The sequence below is a fragment of the Oryctolagus cuniculus genome, chromosome X (genome assembly GCF_964237555.1).
Source record: "Oryctolagus cuniculus chromosome X, mOryCun1.1, whole genome shotgun sequence".
NCBI lineage: Eukaryota > Metazoa > Chordata > Mammalia > Lagomorpha > Leporidae > Oryctolagus > Oryctolagus cuniculus.
In genome coordinates, this window is record NC_091453.1 from 102,491,794 (window position 1) to 102,512,090 (window position 20,297).

At 36.2% G+C, this 20,297-nt stretch overlaps 1 protein-coding gene across 7 annotated transcripts in view; it reads right to left on the minus strand.

The window, feature by feature from the left end:
- TENM1 (teneurin transmembrane protein 1) overlaps window positions 1-20,297 on the minus strand; it is an 867,710-nt gene that overhangs the window by 329,988 nt on the left and 517,425 nt on the right. For all 7 annotated transcript variants that reach the window (XM_051827786.2, XM_051827790.2, XM_051827788.2 and 4 more), the window contains one exon: window positions 7,521-7,759. In XM_051827786.2, the coding sequence (XP_051683746.1) occupies window positions 7,521-7,759 (239 nt within the window). The remainder of the gene's footprint in view (window positions 1-7,520; window positions 7,760-20,297) is intronic.

Consider the following 20,297-nt stretch of genomic DNA (forward strand, 5'->3'; position numbering starts at 1 on the left):
TAGTGGTATACAGGTCATAATAGTCTCTTATAATCATTTGTATTTCTGTTGTACCTCTTCTTTCCATCCTCTATCTTTGTTAAATACTGTCATCCTACCAGTCCCTAAGCCAGACAACAACTCTTCTCTCTCCTGCCACACTGCTCACTTTCATTTCCTACTTCTCCATTCCTAGAAGTTTATGTTCTCACTCACTTGTAATATTATTGTTGTATTCTCATTTGTCTTTATGACTTCAATCTTACAGTCCCCATCATCCTGCCTGTCAAATTTTAATACTTCGATTAGGGTGATTTTTCTAAATACAAATCTTAGCAAATAATTTTCTTGCCAGAATGAAAAATGATAATAAACCCACATTTGTTCTTGTAATAAATTTCAAGATCCTTAATTATGGCTGAAAATGTCTTTCATGTGGGGCTTGCATTGTGGTACAGTGGGTAAAGCCACTGCTTGCAATGCTGGCATCCCATATGGGTGTCAGTTACTGTCCCAGCTGCTCTTCTTCTGTTCCAGCTCCTTGCTAATAACCTGGGAAAAGCAGTGGAGGATGATCCAAGTGCTTGAGCCCCTGATACACCCATAGGAGACCTGGAAGAAGCTCCTCCTGGCTTTGGCCTGCCCCAGCCCTGGCCATTGTGGCCATATGGGGAGTGAACCAGCAGATGGAAGACCTTTCTCTCTTTCTCTCTCTCTCTCAACACCACCTTTCAAATAAATAAATCTTTTAAAAAATGTCTTTCATGATTGGCTCCTGCCATTTTCTTGTCTCTTCAATTGTTTTGTTTCCTCAGTTATTCCAATATACTTGCAATTACCAAACTATATTATGCTTTTAACTTCTCTATGAAGGGAATATCATTGATTCTCAAACAGGTGTGTCCCCACTCTGTAAGATACCATGATCTAGTGTGGATTGTGAAGAATCAGATATTCTGTTGGTGATACTGGCCCTTCCCATTCTGGCTGTTGTAGATGGAAGTTCAGTCAGATATTTGAAGTTTAAATGGGTTAACCTGCCATCTGTTTAAAAGCCATTGCTCTAATTTAGTTTATTCTTATTCACTTCAAAGTAAGTATAGCTTAACGACTATGCAATGTGGGTCTAAATATATTCACACATCTATACACACATTATATATATAAATTTGAGTGGGGAAATTTTATATATATATATATATATATTTGGGGAAAACTGTTAAACATGAGCAAAATTTCTTCCTTATACAATAGAATTCAAATTATTATTTTGAAGTCATTGATTTCTTGAGTTTTTTTCTGAATTAATAAGATTGATTCTTGAGGGTCTAAAATATTTTAAGCATGCAACCTACCAAAATTACTCAACTGCTATTCAGTCCCCTATTATTAAGACTTCTAGTATATCTTTATCTATTTCACGAAGTCTCATTTTAATGTACCTGTATAAGTTAAGACAGTGCTATATGAAGGGTAGGCATTTGGTCAAGCTGTTAGGATTCCAGTTAGAACGAATGCATCCCATGTTGGATTGCCTTTGTTTGATTCCCAGCCCTGACTCCATACTCCAGCTTCATGCCAAAGCAAACCCCTGGAGTGATGGCTCAAGTAGTTGGAGTCCTGTCACCTATGTGGGCTACTTGGCTTGAATTCCCAGCTCCTGGCTTTGGCCTGGCTCAGATTCATCTGTTTTGGGCATTTGGAGCATGACCCAGTAGGATGCTAGTTCATGTCTGTCTGTCTGTCTGTCTCTCTCTCTGTCTCTGCATATATATATATATATTTTTTTCAAAATTTAAAGTATGAGAAATGGTAGAGTGACTAGTAGAACTGCCTTTAAGACAGTTCTCAAATTTCAGATGGTCTCAAATAACCTCTTGATCTAAGATATGTGTTTAGTACCTACTATTCACTTGTCCAAGATATTTTCTCTCTCTTTGTCTTAAATACAGAACATGGTGGAGTTTCAAGGGGAAAAAAGTACGATATTTGTCTTTCATCAAAATGCTTTCATTCTGAGCAACAGGAGCTAACTATAGTTCTGAAAACTAGTTATATGTCACATGAGTTCATCCTGTCACTTTAATATGTTTAATTTGGATGGGATTTATCTTTTTATTTATGAGAGGTAAAAGTACCACATAACATGGTGAGGATAAAACTTATGGAACCTATTACATGAAAAGGTGATATAGAATGAATATATAAATCTTTTAAAAAGAAGGATTTTGATAAATGCTCAGGTGGCAGATTTATAAATATAATAAAGTTATACCACTATTTTCCACACCTTGCTTAAGATTGCTCAAAAGTTGGTAGATTCATGGATAGCAGGCAAAGTCAAGGCTAACACAGAAACTGCCATTACTACCATTATTAAGTCTACAAGAGTAAACTAGAAATGATTAGTATTAAGCATGACAACAAAATGTTTGATAGTTGTCTACAGGACAATGTAAAATGCTTTTTAGCATTTTATGCTGAGTCATTTCTTGAATGTTAGAGCTATAATGCATTTTAATGAAAATGTGTTTCAACCTAGATGTTGCATTCAGATAAAAATACAAAACCATTTGAAGGGTCAAGATACCTAAAAGAGGGAAATTAATAAAATAAAGGCAAAGTGACAGGTATTTTATACCAGGCAGAATGAAACAAACTCATTATAGGATCCTTATGAGACAGATATTCAAGCTCTGAAACACTGTTTTGGATGACTTTGAAAAGAAGGGAAACAAAAGTAGTTCAGGTTAGGATAAATTATATGCTCGTTATGCTTACCTCAGCTCAAATTAATAAGCTTCATAACAATTCTGTTCCACTAATAATAATCATTAATCTTTATTTAGATCTGCTAAGCAATGTCCTAGGTGTTTTACATGCTTTAACTCATTTAATTATAAATAAAACCTTTGAGGAAAATATTATTAACATTTCCATTTTATAGATATGGAAACCTAGGTACAGAGGCATAGTGAAGTTGATAGTAAGTGAAAGAGATAGTTTTTGGTAAGCATATTTACCTACATTTAGCATTTTGTGTGAGGGCATTGTGTATTTAAAGTTAATGAAAAAACTCCATTTCTATTCTCTCCATTAAAAAATCAAAGTTCCTGAATTTTCCAAAGTCATAACATGCCACACTGCATTTTATTTTTTTCCTTGTATATAAAGTATTTGCCCTTTCTTTATCAAAAGACAAAAATGAACACATTCCACTGCTCTGGTTCTATCATTTTCAGCACTTTCTTATTCCACCATAATAACAGCTCCAGAAAGCAGGGCAATTTGGGCTGGCATAAAGGAGGCAGAAGAAAGCACTAAAATCAATGTTATTCAATTTTAGTTCAGACAGCAACATGAAGTAGGTCCTTTGAGCTCTTGAATAGTTACATCCCTAAACTTTGGGTTAAAGAACTGGGCTCAATATTCTTTCTTTCTCAATTCTGTATTGTTAATATCAAGTCTGGTCAACTTTCTATATGTGGGCCACAGAGTATGTCATGGAAAAGATTTATGGGCTTACAGTCTTTCACCTACAGGATTTGAACATACCTGAATTACTGCAAATTTCATGGCCAAGGAGAAGGAGCATCCATATCATTAGCTGATATTGTGTCTGAGAGCCAGAATCCCGTAATCCCCAGCTAATTTAAATCACAGCCCATTTGACCCCAGCCATAATGTATATCTCTGAGTTTTTATTGCCTGTGCGTTTCTCTTCCCTCTTAAACAAACTGCTGACTATGGAAAAACTTGTTTACAACATCAAATATTGCCACAGAAGTTGTGTTTGTGCCCTTCACAACCATTGATGAAGTATCTTAACCTCACCTTCTCTTATGCCTCAGATATGGTCATCTGTCTTCTTGACTACTACTTCATATAGCTTATTTATAAATTCAAACAAATGTGTTTCTGACTGGCACTGATACATCACTGATGCCAAAACATCAGAGAGGATGACGCCTAAGGACATATTTTTTGACTCAGATGGAAAATATTACAGATTTATGAGGAAGTAATGACAATAGCCATTCCGTGATATCTTCATATAATCAGTATCTTTCCATGCCTCTCTTTACCAAATTTTATGACCTCAAAACTTTTTTTTTAAAGTCTTATTTCTTTATTTTTCAGGTGGACAGTGCAAAACCCTTTGGTGAGAATAATTCAGAGCATTATTCACGGAAATCTAGAAGAAAAGCTGAGTTCTCAAATTTTCCATTTCCAATGAGAAGAGGTACTTGAGTTTTGACCTCAAAACTTACTCAAAGGAATTATTTTCTTGTTGACACAAAAGGCATAGTGGGTAGGTGTGAGGATGGGGTCAGTTAACTGAGCTCAGCTCTGGCTTTTCATGTGTTGGATTTCTCCCACTTTCCAATGACCACTTATAGAACTATAATGCACAGAATGTCTATTGATGTCCCATTGATATCGATGTGATTTCCCGTAGTGGATTGAGGGCAGCACAGCAAACAGCCATTAGTATCAAAAGGTTATGTATAATGGATAATAGAGGAAAATGAAATAGCTGAAGGAATTTGCACAGGAAACAGAAACAGTAAATAGTTTCAGTGAAAGATTTTACTTGTTTATACAGCAATTGCAAAGGGGGATTGAAAAAAAATGGTGCATCTTACCAACTCAGTAAAAGTAGAGAGTGAAATGGTTTTATATTTTGAAATATAATAGTTATTTATTTCAATGACAGAAAGCCATTTAAAATCACTTTGTATATTATAGTTCTTATGTGGCATCTGTCATTTGAATGCCCATTTATGAATTCTTACTCTATCCTCTTGAGACCCTCAGAAGTATGGCACTGATGAAGTAAAATGAGGAAGAGGTGTTTGCTGGTTTGTCCAAACTTCAATAATCGTTCAGTTCACCACAAAACCACAACAAAGTTGCAGTATTTGTAATAAACATCTCATTTTGAACCCATTCAAATCTACTATGTCAGCATTTAGCCAGCTGATTCTGTATTCCAAAAGCAGATCTCACAGTAAATGATGTCAAGAGCTATCTCTCACCAATCAAGCCATCTTAGCTGTCCTCACCATTACAGTGGGTGACCTGGTATATCTAAATTGAATGTGGAAGTTAATAAGAAAAAATTGCCTGGTAGATTTATTTAGTAGATGAAGAAGTAAATGAGCTATAAAGTTTACTTCAGTGCCAGAAGAACAGCAAGGACAAGCACTCAAGCTCAAGATCTTCACTTTTTAGTGATGTGACATCTTAATCTTAATGTGATCCCAATGTGACTTCATGACTTTGGCTGCCTCAGTTTCTTCATTTATAAAATAAATATATAATAAATAAAATATATAATACTGTTACCTACCCTTAAGTATGGTGAGATTTAAATGAGCTAATACAAGTAAAGTGGTTAACATAATCCATATTTTAGACAAACTTTTACTGATATGACTGGTATGTGCCACTGTTCTTGGGGCAGTGATTTAGCCATCAACAAAACAGATAGTTCCAACAACTTAGGAATTTTAATAGTATATAATAATGTTAAAACTCAACATTTTTAGGCTACTTAACCATATTTTAGACATGAATCCTAGTGCTTTAGTTTTAGTAACTCATTTAATTTTCACAACATTACTTATAAACACTACATTACATTTTATATTACTTTGGAAACCCATTTTACATATGAGAAAATGGGGACCTGAAAAGATTAAATAATTTTCCCAAGGTAATATGCCTAAAACATGTTAGAGATAATGAAAAGCCTTGCTTATAACTATTGCAGTATATTGCCTACTGGCATGCCAAATTGATATGCCATTGTTTACCCTACAAAGAAGACAGTCCTTGAAATTACTGAAATGTTATACTTTCATTTATGAAATGAATATATAATCTGATTAAACAAATCACAGAATATATAATAAAACTTTTTGATACCAAATTTTCCATCAAAATGAGTCTAAAAAATAAATAGAATCTTAGTTTTCAACACAATATAAATCTAGTAATAAAGACTTTGCTATGATTTTAGATTTGTTTATACCAGGGTTAAGTTCTTTTATCTAAAATATTATTGTTCTATAGAGTGAAAGTTAATAGAAAATTACCCGTAAGACAAGAATGTATCTCCTAGTTAAACAAGAGCATTTCATAGGGCCTCTAGTATATTTAAACATCTTAAATTACTCCTGTTTTTGAATGCTTTCATATAAAAATCATCTTCAAGTTGTAGTGCTTTCTCATATCCACCTCCATTTCTTTACGAGTATTTCTCATTACAAGTTAGTACAAGTAAAACAAATAAATACACATGTTGGTTTATCCTGAAATGCTTGAGATAAATGACATTTTTTGATGCAGTATGGCATTAATATCCATGTGTGACAGAAGCATCATTCAAAAATCATTCTTATGTTGTGATGGAAATATAAAAACAAAGTTGTGAACATCAGCACAGGCTATGAGCCTATATTGTTGACATCATCAGTGATTTCCATATAGAATAACTCTGTGAATGTACTGATGACCCTCTGTTTTGTGATTCCTACATGAACTAGTTATGTGAATTTTCTTATTGCTAACATTTTGGATAAATAAGAATCAGTGAAACATACTTCATTTACAATTATAAAAATACCTAAATCCATTTTTATCTACCTTCCAGAATCATATTTATTGCATCTTGGTAGGTAAATTCCCCATCAATTATGAAACTAGATTAAACCTGAAAAGAAATTTCTAGTGACATAACTGGATAGATTTGTTTTTCCTACCTTGATATTTTATTCATTCTAGGAATAGTGCTGCCACAAAATACATGTTCCTTGAGTTAATTTACATTTTAGACTGCAGAACCACTCAAGCAAGGAAATTAATATTCAGTCAAAAGAAAATGCCATCCAGAAAAATCAATACAATTTGCTATCAAGTGAGGGCGACTTTAATCAGGGTGATTGAAGAACAACAACATTTGTCTTAAAAGTGTAAGGAGTGCCTTACGACTGTTTTCTGCTTTACCTTCCAAACATGGTAATCACACAATTTTGAGTCAATTCACCTAGTGAAAATAAGAAGGTATTTTTTTTTTGGTGCTAGTGTAAAAAAGTCTAAATTCTGAGGAAGAAATTATGCACCAGATTTTCTGATAGCTTCCAAGTAACTATTGTTTTAATGAAGTTTCTACCTGAAAACTCAATAGCAGCATTATTGTTTAAATATAATTTAAGAAGCTATTGTAGATCGGTACTTACGACTTCTAATGAGAAAACCATAACCACCTTTTAATTGAAGGGAAAATGGTTAACTACAGTAATTGCAATCAATACAACTATGTTAGTAGTATAAATATTTCTTCTCAAAGAGCATTCCATAGTCTTCTCAGCAGTATTTAAGGTTAGGAAGTGAAAAAACAAAAAACACTAATTAGAAATCCGATTGTTATTTATAATACTAAGCCTTGGTCCAAAGAGAGAAACGTCTAACCCCATCACCAGTAAAACAAGACTTTGATTAAGAAGAAAACTGAGGCATGGAAAAAAAGGGCTTACCAATCACATAGGCTAGTAACAAGGCCAAAGTCACTGTGATTGCAGTGGCGCTCAAGGCTGTGCACTTCCAATTGCAGCACCTATAAGGTTTGTTAAAGGTAAAGGCAGGCCTGGAAAAGGTGCTTCGAGGAAGTGGCCTGGGAGGGGGTGAGTACACGGTATTGGATGTCAGAGGGTAGTTCTGACTGGCTGCACTGAAGATGGCAGAGGAACCAGATCCATGTTTGAACAGGAAATGCCTGCAAAAAGGAAACAGAAGTTTGGGCTATAAAAACCAAAGCTATTTACTATAAAACCATAAACTCCACTAATTTCAAACAATTGTGGTGTAGGACATTGCTATTATCCAGGAAGTCCCCTTCTGTCTTTGCTAAGGAGATCCCTGTCTTCATCACCAGAGACAACAACCACTATTCTTCATTTTGCCTCACCATGCATTCATTTTGCCAGTTGCAGAACTGCATGTGTATACAGTCATGCTGCTGTCATGTTTACATTAGTACAGGATGATTATTGACTGGTCATGACTGTTATAATATGGGCCTTTCATAAACAGCAGTGACGTATTCGCATGGATGCTGTTGCAAAAATAAATAAATGAAAGTATAATTTTTGTGCATAGACTACACTTACTGAGTGCTGAATACTATGTATTGTGCTAAACACTAATTATTTCGTTTATTCTTCACTTACATGATATAGGCTATATTATTATTATCATTGTTTACTTAAGGAAATGGAGACTTAAAGAGGTTAAGCAACTTACCCAAATTCACCTAGCAAGTGAATGAGAGTCAAAGTTAGAACTCGGTTAATCCGAGCTCCAAAGTCCTTAATATTAACTCCTCTGATGTGCTATCTGGCAGCAAAATGCACTGTTCAACAAAGCACATTCTAGTATTGTTTTTAATACATAACACAATATCACTCCACTGGGCAAAAAGGTCAACATCACCTTGTACATGTAACATACAGTTAAATATATAAATCATTAACATCACTTTTAAAAGTTGTATTTATTTTATTTATTTGAAAGGCAAAGGGAGAAGGAGAGACACAGAGAGATATTCCATCTGTTGGTTCATTTCCCCAAGTGGCTGTGACAGCCAGAGCTGAAGAGAGGATCCTGGAACTCCATTCAGGTCTCCCACATGGGCCCAAGCACTTGGACAATCTTCTGCTACTTTTCCCAGGTGCATCAGCAGGAAGTTAGATTGGTAGCAGAGTAGCCAGGTCTAGAACTGGTGCTCTAACATGGCATGCAAGAGTCCCATGGAATGCCTACATCACAAGACCCAACCTCATTAAGACTGACTTTTAGATTCGTACTTAAATAAAAAATATATGTACTTAAGGAAAACAACAAACTCCACATTCCACTTAATGAAAAATATCCATCATCTTTTTTAAAGTGCTGGGTTGCTTTAGAGAGTGCAGATTCACAAGGCTTTCTTTGACACAATAATTATACTTATAGAAATTTGTTCTCAGGAAATGATATATTTGACAGTATACAAAAGAAGTCATTTATAACATTGTCATTTTAATTAATAGCACAAACTAAACACTCAAATGCTCAACAATTGGTATTTTACTAGGTAAATTATCTTACAAACACATAACACTATACGATCATTATACATTGTGTTGCAAATGAATATCTATTCACTAGAAAAAAATGTTTACAGATGTTGCTAAGTTTAAAAAGGCAGGCTTCCAAAGAGTATGAGCAATAGAATATAATTTTCTAAAGAAAAAATATTTACCTTCATTGAAAAAATAAGAACTGATACTATCTTTGGGTGGTAGAAGTACTTTCCGAACTTTTCTGCTTTGAATCTGTCTAAATTTCATAACTAAAATGAAAAAGACTGGTGGGTCCTAGGACTGGAAAAAGTTTACTGAACAACACTAACCACAGGAATAGTTGGTTCTACTTAGATAGGAATGATTTATTGATCACCTATAAGGGTCACACACCAAATAAATAAATTTATACGCATTATTTTGATATTCATATGTCTGTGACATTGATACTATTATTCTAATCTCAAAGATGACTGAACTGAGACCTAAAGAGATTTAATAGGAGAAAATGACAATAACAGTAATTACCATAATATTGATAAGAAGTAACATTTTGGTGCTTCCTTGTACTAGACATTCTTCTAAATACTTCACAAAATATTATATCATTTAGTCTTCACAATGACCTTCCTACAATCAGTATCTTCATTTCAGAGATGAGGAACACAAAGCACAGAAAGTCTAAGTAACCTGTCCAGGGTTCCACAGCTGGTAATCAATGAAGCTGAATTTCAAACTCTCTTAACGTGAGTCTAGAGGCCTTTCTCTTAACCAATACACTGTAGTACACTATACTAGGGTTATGCAGTTAGTAGACACATTCATGAAGATTTTGAATCCATGTCTGCTAAGGCATAGAAGAAGCATATTTTGTGATTCTTCTTTGAGTTTTCTAGTGGATGTTGTTGAATTGAGCTGCACTAGTACCCTGTTCACTCTGGGACTGATGACAAGAATATTAAAATGAATGCTGTAGAATAAGTTAGAAGGGACCTTCAGAAATCATCTACTATATGAATTCTCTCATTTTGCAATTAGCATGACTGAAGCCCAGGGAATGAAAGCGACTTAGAACATAGCAAGTTAATGGTATGGATAAAATTGGTATATAGGACTTCCAAAACAGTGTATTTCCCCTGTCTCATGATACTTGCCACACATACTCTTCACTGGATTAGCACTGAGTTCTAATAACCTGGGTTAACAGACCCAGGTTCAACAAATACTGTCTGTTCAAACAGTACTACACAATACTGTATTCTTCTGGGTGTAATCTGTTCTTACCATAAGACTTAAAAAGTGTCTAAACTATTTAGGATAAATGGGTGAGCATTATAAAGAAGCTACCCTTTAGTTGATGAGAACCTAAAAGAGTTATTGTTGCCTCTAAAGGCACCTAATTTATCACCTGAATGAAAGGACAGTATATAAATAGTAGTAAGAATAAATGCATTTTATTGAATGAGTGACTCGTACCATTGTGCTCTTACCTTTTGATTATGCTTTCTCTTTAAGGCTTTGAAATAATCTCTTTTGTGTCATAAAGAGGTGGATTTCTTCTTTAATGTTTACTTAGCTCTCCCAGCCTGTGTTTTCCCCTATGGCCATCTAATTTACTAGTGAGCAAGAAGGATAGTGCTTTACAAGCTGCATAGTGGGGTAGCCTCCAAATTGCCTCACCGCTGCCCTGTGGTTATTTTGGAAGTAACAAAATGCCACTTCTGTATAACTGATCCTATATAGCAACACCCTGACGTATTCCTATGGGATAAAGGAGAAACTCAGCAGTATGGGTCTTTTATTCAAAGTGTGGAGATGAAATCTTCAATCCTTCACATAATTATGAAGGAGAACAATTGGATTTCTGAGACAATGTAAGTGGTCCAATATGTTGAATATTGATTCGGTTTGGTATATCATTAAGAGGTAAAAGAAAGACAAGGAAAGATAGTAAATTGTTGGCTATTATGATGGCAATTACAAGCAATAATCAATATCCCTGAGCACTGTAATTTCATCCTGATGTACACCAAAGGGTTTCCAAATGCAGTTTCATAAGTGAAATATTATAGCATAATGAATAAATTCAACAGTCACAGCAGAGAAACATTTAAGCTAATTCATATTTGAGTGGAATCAAAATCACAGTCTTCAGTGCGGGTAGATAATAAAATGGATTCCTATACTAAGGTTCTTATTCTCTTATTAGCAAGCTCAGATTAAGATTCTATGATGAAAGTGATCTATATTTTGATGTGCATCATGAAAAACAGCAATGCAAATGCTGCATATTTTCATGGGCTTTGCAGTCCATTGTTGAAAGTGAAACTAGTGGCTCAATGTGTTTTCATAGTCCCTGAAAAAAAGTAGAAGCATAAAGACAAATGCACTGTGCTAGTCTCCAGCTATGTGCTCATAAAATCAGATCATCTGGCTAAGCACATTGCTTTTCCCTGGGGACGTGAGGATGTACTAAAATGTTGCTATCAATTTTGTACAATTGGGTTTTTTCCACATAGAAAATGATAAAAATGCAGTTCAAGAGTTTATGTGTAAGTAGTACTCTTCTTTGCATCTGGTTTAATATTCAAGCTCAAATTTAAAAAGGAAAAGCAAGATATTGCAAAAAGGAAATGGGGATATAAGGAAATTGAAAAAAAAAATATGTTCAAGACTGATGAGACCCAGAGGTGGTAAATGGGAATATAATAAATATTCTTGTAAGGACTTTAAAATCATCTATAAAGTGTGGGGAAAGGTATTCTATCTTTTAAAATCCTTCATACAACAAAATTCTGGGCATTTCTGTTAGAATTAAATTTAATTTAATATGGCACTTAAAATGCTATAGGAAATTGATAGAAATCTGTATCTTTCTAATAAAAGATACATAAATAACCAATGATTTTTTCCTTTATATATTATAAACATTCTATATGAGACACATACCTAAATCTGTATTCTTTCAGTTATAAGAATCTGCTCATTTTTATACCCAAAGGGAAGAATTCAACTTGCTTCCAGTAGAAGCTGTGGTTGACTAAAACAAAAAGAAGGCACCTATAAGCTCATAATGCCAATTTACATGGCAAGAATACCTCCTTTTTCTTTCTCTTCACCAGCAACTTCCATTCTAATCTCTGGTTCTATGATTTTGCCTATTTCACATATTTCATATACAGCAGAATCATATGTTGTAGCATGTAACAATATTTCTTTACTTTTTAAGGCTGAATAATATTCCAGTGTGTGTGTGTGTGTGTATGTGTGTGTATGTGTGTGTATCACATCCATTTATCCACTGATGGATACCTGGATTGCTTCCCCCTCTTGGCTATTGTGAATAGTGTTGCTACAAACATGGCTTTGCAAACATATCTTTCAGATCTGCTTTCAATCATTTTGAAGAAATATCCATGGTATTTGTCCCTTTGGGACTGGCTTATTTCACTCAGCATGATGTGTTCCAGATTCCTCCATTTTGTTGCAAATGACTGGATTTCGTTGTTTCTTACTGCAGTATAGTATTCTAAAGAGTACATATCCCATAATTTCTTTATCCAGTCTACTGTTGATGGGCATTTAGGTTGGTTCCAGGTCTTAGCTATTGTGAATTGAGCTGCAATAAACATTAGGCTGCAGACCGCTTTTTTGTTTGCCAATTTAAATTCCTTTGGGTAAATTCCAAGGAGTGGGATGGCTGGGTCGAATGGTAGGGTTATCTTCAGGTTTCTGAGGAATCTCCAGACTGATTTCCATAGTGGCTTGACCAGTTTGCATTCCCACCAACAGTGGGTTAGTGTCCCTTTTTCCCCACATCCTCGCCAGCATCTGCTGTTGGTAGATTTCTGAATGTGAGCCATTCTAACCGGGGTGAGGTGGAACCTCATTGTGGTTTTGATTTGCATTTCTCTGATTGCTAATGACCTTGAACATTTTTTCATGTGCCTGTTGGCCATTTGGATTTCCTCTTTTGAGGGACAAATACCATATGTTCTCCCTGATCGGTGACAACTGACTGAACACCAAAAAGGAAACTTGTTGAAGTGAAAGGGACACTATGGGAAACGGTGACTTGATCAGCATAGCCCTGACTGTTAATGAACAACTTAATACATTATCCCTCTTAGTAGTTTTTTTGTCTGTTCTACTTAATATGACTGATTTAATTCTGTAATTAATACACAGTTATTCTTAAGTGTTGAAATTTAACTGAAATGTGATCCCTGTTAAACATAAGAGTAGGAATAAGAGAGGGAAGAGATATATAATTTGGGACATGCTCAAGCTGACTTGCCCCAAATGGTAGAGTTAGAAACATACCAGGGGACTCCAATTTAATCCCATCAAGGTGGCATGTACCAATGCCATCTCACTAGTCCAAGTGATCAATTTCAGTTCGCAATTGATCATAATGAAAGGACTAAGAGTCAAAGGGAGCACATAAGCAAGTCTAGTACCTGCTAACACTAACCGATAGAATAAATAAAGGGGAGAGTGATCCAACATGGGAAGTGAGATACTCAGCAGACTCATAGAATGGCAGATGCCCTAAATAGCACTCTGGCCTCAGAATCAGCCCTAAAGGCATTCAGATCTGGCTGAAAAGCCCATGAGAGTATTTCAGGCATGGAAAGCCAAGACACTCTGGCAAAAGATCTCTGTGAGTGAGATCTCAGTGAAAAGAACAGGTCTTCAAAGAAGGAGGTACCTTTCTCTGAAGGGAGGAGAGAACCTCCACTTTGACTATGACCTTGTCTAAACAAGATAAGAGTCGGAGAACTCAAGGGGCTTCCATAGCCTTGGAAACTCATGACTGGAGCATAGGGAGATTACTGATGCCATAGACAGGAGTGTCAATTGGTAAAGTCAACAACAGGAGTCACTGTGCACTTACTCCTCATGTAGGATCTCTGTCATTAATGTGCTGTGCATTGAGATTTAATGCTATAACGAGTACTCAAATAATATATTTCACTTTGTGTTTCTATGGGGGTGCGAACTGTTGAAATCTTTACTTAATGCATTCTAAACTGATCCTCTGTAAAAAAAAAAAAAAAAAAAAAAAAAAAAAAAAAAAAAAAAAAAGAAAGAAAAGAATAGAAACTATCAACTCCCAACTTGACTCTCACTGGGATTAAACATGACAATAGGTCTGATCTGATTTCATCATCATTAAAAAAAATCATCTATTATTTTTCACTTTATGTTTCTGTGTGGGAGCAAACTGTTGAAATCCTTACTTAATGTATACTAAGCTGATCTTCTGTATATTAAGATAATCGAAAATGAATCTTGATGTGAATGGAAGGGGAGAGGGAGTGGGAAAGGGGAGGGTTGTGGGTGGGAGGGACGGTATGGGGGGGAAGCCATAGTAATCCATTATTCGTACTTTGGAAACGTATATTCATTAAATAAAAGTTAAAAAAAAAAAAAAAAAAAAAAAAAAAAAGAAATATCCAGAAGTAGGATTACTGAGTTACACAGTAGTTCTATGTTTACTTTTTCGAGAGACTCTCACAACTGTTTTCGGTAATGGTTGTACTAATTTACATTCACATCAACAATGAATAAGAGTTCTAATATTTCTGCATCCTTGCCAACACATGTTATTTTCTAGTTTTTTGACAGTAGTCATACTAAGTGGTGTGAGGTGTCACTGAGGCTTTGATTTACATTTTTATGCTATGTGATGCTGAACATCTTTTCTTGTGCTCATTGAATATTTGTACATCACCTCTGGAACAATGTCTATTCATAGATATTTATTCTTATGCCTCCAAAAATTACAAGATAATGAAAGAAACACCTTGCTGAGTCAGCCCCATTTCTTCTCTGACATGAATACTTAATGTTGTTTTGTGCAAAAATGCGGTTACTGTCCAAAAATATCAACCTCCACATCTCTAGTTTTCCTTTAAAAACCTTTTCCCGGTATGCATTTAGGATAAATGTTCCTAGAAAGAGTATTTATTTAAAATCTTCTTGAGTCTAATGGCATTATCATCTTGGACAACATCCTGGGGTAACAAACTATTGTTCTACTAAGAGCTACACATAAAGGAAGATTTGATTGTATTTGTTCTAGGATTCTTTCTTACACTTCTGTTTGAATGCCCTCTCTAAACTTTGTATACCAACTGTTTGTAAGACATGCATGCTCTATCCATTTTGTTCATAATTTTTAAGATTTTTTTTTTAGTTCAAGTATACCTATCTAAGCCTTAATTTCTTAGGATTAAATCCTAGTTCAATAATCTATTCTTTATTATTATAATTATAATAATCTATTCTTTATTATATATCTCACCATATACAAAAACCAACTCAATATGTATCAAAGACTTAAATTTAAGATGTGAAACTATGCTAGAAGAAAATGTAGGGGAAATACTCTAAGAAATTGCTATAGGGATCAAAATCTTGGATCACATACCAAAATCATAGGCAACAAAAGCAAAACTAAATAAATTGGATTATACCAAATTCAGAAGCTTCCGCAAAGCATAAGATGAAGAGACATCCATCAGAATGGGAAAAATATTTGTAAGCAACCTATCTGATAAAGCATTAATATCCCAAATATATCAGATTAAAAAACTCAACAGCAAAAAAAAAAAAAAAAAAAACAAAAAAAACCAAAACAAACAAACAAACAAAAACACAAATAACCAATCCAGTTAAGGAATGGGTAAAGGACCTCAATAGATGGTTCTCAAAAGAAAAATACAAATGGCTAACAAATATGTAAAAAAATGTTCAACGTCACCAGCCATCAGGGAAATGCAAATCAAAAGGACTATGAGATATCACCTCACCCCTGTCAGAATGGCTAAAATCCAAAAGACAGAGTAATAAATGCTGGCAAAGATGTGGAGAAAGGGGAACACTTATATGTTATTGCTGGGAAAGTAAATTAGTGCACCACTGTGGGAAAACAGTATGAAGATTTCTTTAAAAAAATAGACTTGCCATATGATCCAGCAATCCCACTACTGGGTATAGACCCAAAAGCCTTGAACACATATCAGAAAGATATCTGTACCACCATGTTTATAGCAGCACTGTTCACAACAGCCAAAATATGGAATCAACCAAAGTGTCCATCATCAGATGAATGAATAAAGAAAATGTGGTATAAATATATAATGTAATATTAGTTACCCTTAAAAAAAGAATGAAGTTGTATCATTTGTATAAAAATAGATGCAACCAGAGATCAGGTTAAGTGAAACAAGCCAGAAACAGAAAGACAAACACCACACTTTCTCCCTTATATGTGGGAGCTAAAATATTTTTTAAAAAAATTAAAAACACAAAAGGAGGAAAGAAATGCCTGTGGTTATCAGTATTGCTGCAAACATAGTTTTGTAAAACTTTGTTTTATACCTTTGTCAAAGCAATGGTTAACAATGTTATACTACTGTAGTTTTAATGATCTGTGATTACTTTAAAATTACTGTATAAGGTACACTAATGATTTTTCCATTAAATTATTGTTTATAGCCCTTGCATATATTTCCACTAAACTTGCTTTTTACTTGTTAAACTTCTTATCTGGTGAATCATTAAGCCTTTTAAGAGCAATATAAATTTAAAATATGTTATATCAAAAATGAAAGAAAGAGACGGGGAGAGAGGATCATTATATTGTTAGAATTATATCTATGAACTATAGTGAATTTGTTAAAAACTAATTAAAAATTTGGAAATTCTAAAAATTTGAAAAAATAAAATGGTGCCCAGCAAACAGGTTCTCAATAAGTATTTTTAAAATCATGCATAGGGATAGGACCAAGATGGCTAAACAGGGAAAAGACGTGCCAATTTTGATCAGGGGCAGAGAACAGAAGAAAAGTAGAGGAAGCGCATTCCCAGGGGAGAGTTGGAGCGAAGTTTGCAGTGGAAATTCTACAGAAAGAAGACAGATGCTGTGGAGCAGTATGAACAGTACAAACAGGCACCAATAAACGGGGACACCACCCATGACTCCTGCAGCTGGGGGCTGGATGAGACATCAACTTCTTTGAGCGAGTTGAAAGCAGACTATGGAAGTATAGGTCACAGCTGATATTGCCTGAGGGAGAACCTTGCAGATCACACTGACATGGAGTGTGCCTAGAGCACTAGTGGGAGTCAGAGTAACCATATAATCCCATAAAGGGAGAGCAAATTTCTTTCTTCCATTTCCACTAAGGGGGCCCAGGGACCAGCAGGGAGAAAGTGCCATCTTAATGCAAGTAGATGGGGCAGCAGCTTGCATGTGCAACTAGAGGATTTTATAAGAGGAATAAATCCACATTCCCCACTGACTTTGAGTCTGCCCTAGAGGGTTGACAAGGGGCTGGGAACTCACTTAGGGCTGTGAGGTGTCCCCAACACCCACTCTGGGAATGCTTCTGCACTCTCTGTGGATAGGGTAGGCATGTGGGGCTGAATAGATCCCCTACACCCTGGGACTATGGGAGCCTTGTGCACTAAAGTTGTGGGTGGGAATTCTGTGACTGCAAGATATGGTATGGGGTGTAGCTGGGTCTCTGTGCAATCACTGTGTCTGGCTTCAGAGGCTCAGATTTCCCTGACTGCCTGGGGTGAGTCATTGCAGATGGCTTCATGCTCACACCAAGGACTGCACAGATCTTTTGTGTGGGTTGTGCAACTGCATAGGCGGTGATATAGCCATTGTGGGCTAACCATGGGCACTTATCACCTTGGAAGAGAGGAGGTGAGGCTATAATTACAGCAGCAGATGTGATCATACTCTCCCCACTGCAGATAACAGAGGAGATCTACCACGCCCAACTTGGGTGTCACCCTGGAATCTTGCCCCTCCCTCAAGCACTGACCAGAGCTCCCTGGCCCCACCCAGTACATGCCTCTGGATATCCGCCAAAGGAGCAGTTATTTGACTAAGCCACAGAGGCACAGTTCAAAGATAAAAGCCTCAGGCAAGAAAATCAACAAGTGTTTCCACAGATGCTTAAAAATAAATAACGGAAATACAAGAAATATCAACAAGGAAGATAACATGCCTCCACAAAAAGAATACAACATCACTTCAATATTACAATGTGAAGTTGAAGAGATGGATGAAATAACTGAAAATGCATTCAAAATAATGATTGTAAAATTACTCAGAAACAATCAGAAGCAAATTTATGAGTTCAAGAAATCCATGTACAACATAGATGAAAAATTTTGCTGAAAGATAGAGAAATTGAAGGGAAATCAATCTGAAATATTAGAAACTAAGAATTCAATATGTCAAATAGAAAATACAGTGGAAAGCATTAACAACAGATTTGGTGAGGCAGAAAGAAGAATATCTGAGCAAGAAGACAAATCATTGGAAATATGTAAGTCAGACCAATAAAAAGAAGAAAAAATTAGAAAAACTGAAAATGGGGCCTGGTGTTGTGGCACAGCAGATAAAGCTGCCACCTGCAAAGTCAGCATCCCATTTGGGTGCCAGTTTGAGTCTGGCTGCTCCACTTCTGAACCAGCTCCCTGCTAATGTGCCTGTGAAAGCAGTGGAAGGTAGCCCAAGTTCTTGGGCTCCTGCACCTATGTGGGAGAACTGGAAGGAGCTTCTGGCTCCTGACTTTGGACTGGCCCAGATCTGGCCTTTTTGGTCATTTGGGAAGTGAACCAGCAGATGGAAGATTCATTCTCTCTCTCTCTCTCTCACTCTCTCTGTAAATTCTGCCTTTCAAATACATAAAAAAGAAAACCTGAAAATAGTGTTTGAGATTTATGGGATACTATCAAACAACCAAACATACATGTCTTAGGAATTCCTGAAGGCATGGAAAGAAAGAATGGATTAAAAGGAATTTTCAGTGAAATAATGGCAAAACCTTCCCTAATTTAGAGAAAGAAAGGGACATCTAAGCACAGGAAATACACAGAACTCCTAATGGACGTGATCAGAAAATACCTTCACCACAACACATTGTAGTTAAATTGTCTACAGTAAAACAAAGAAATGATTCAAAAATGTGCACGAGAGAAACTCTAGAGAAAATGGGCAGAAACACCTTCAGAGGATCTCCAATTATACTGCCAGTTGATTTCTCATTAGAAACTGTACAGGCTAAGGGAGAATGTAGAGACATATTCCAAGTCCTTTTTTTTTTTTTTTTTTTTTTTTTTTTGACAGGCAGAGTGGACAGTGAGAGAGAGACAGAGAGAGAAAGGTCTTCCTTTTGCCACTGGTTCACCCTCCAATGGCCGCCGCTGCAGCCGGCGCACCGCACTGATCCTGGCAGGAGCCAGGAGCCAGGTGCTTTTCCTGGTCTCCCATGGGGTGCAGGGCCCAAGCACCTGGGCCATCCTCCACTGCACTCCCTGGCCATAGCAGAGAGCTGGCCTGGAAGAGGGGCAACCGGGACAGAATCCGGCGCCCCAACCGGGACTAGAACCCGGTGTGCCGGCGCCGCAAGGTGGAGGATTAGCCTATTGAGCCACGGCGCCGGCTTATTCCAAGTCCTAAAAGATGGAAACTGTCAACCCAAAATACCATAACAGCAAAGCTCTCATTTATAAATAAAAGTAAAGTAAATACCTTCCATAACAAAGAGAAATTGCAAGAATTTGTCCCCACTTGTCCAGCCTTACAAATCATTTTTAAGGATGTGCTACATACAGGGGCCGGTGCTGCGGCATGGTGGGTTAAATTCCTAGCTCGATTCATTGGCATCTCACGTGAATGCTGGTTCTAGTCCCAGCTGCTTCTCTTCTGATCCAGCTCTCTGCTGTGGCCCAGGAAGGCAGCGTAAGATGGCCCAGATCTTTGGGTCCCTGCACCCACATGGGATACCCAGAGGAGGCTCCTGGCTCCCGGCTTTGGATTGGCTCAGCTCCAGCCATTGCAGCCACTTGAGTGAACCAGTGGATGGAAGACCTCTCTCTCTCTCTCTCTGTCACCCCATCTCTGTAATTCTTTCAAATAAATAAAAATAAATCTTTTAAAAAAAGATGTGCTACACACAAAAATACAGCATGACAGTCATTATTATGAAAGAATGTGAAGGCAGAAATATCTCCCAGTAAAAGTACAATGGAAATCCAAAGCAAATAACAGGAATATTTATGGAAAAATGGCAGAGCTGAGTTGTTATTTACCAATAATAATCTTGGATGTAAATGGCCTAAATTCTCCAATTAAAAGATACAGACTGGCTGAATGGA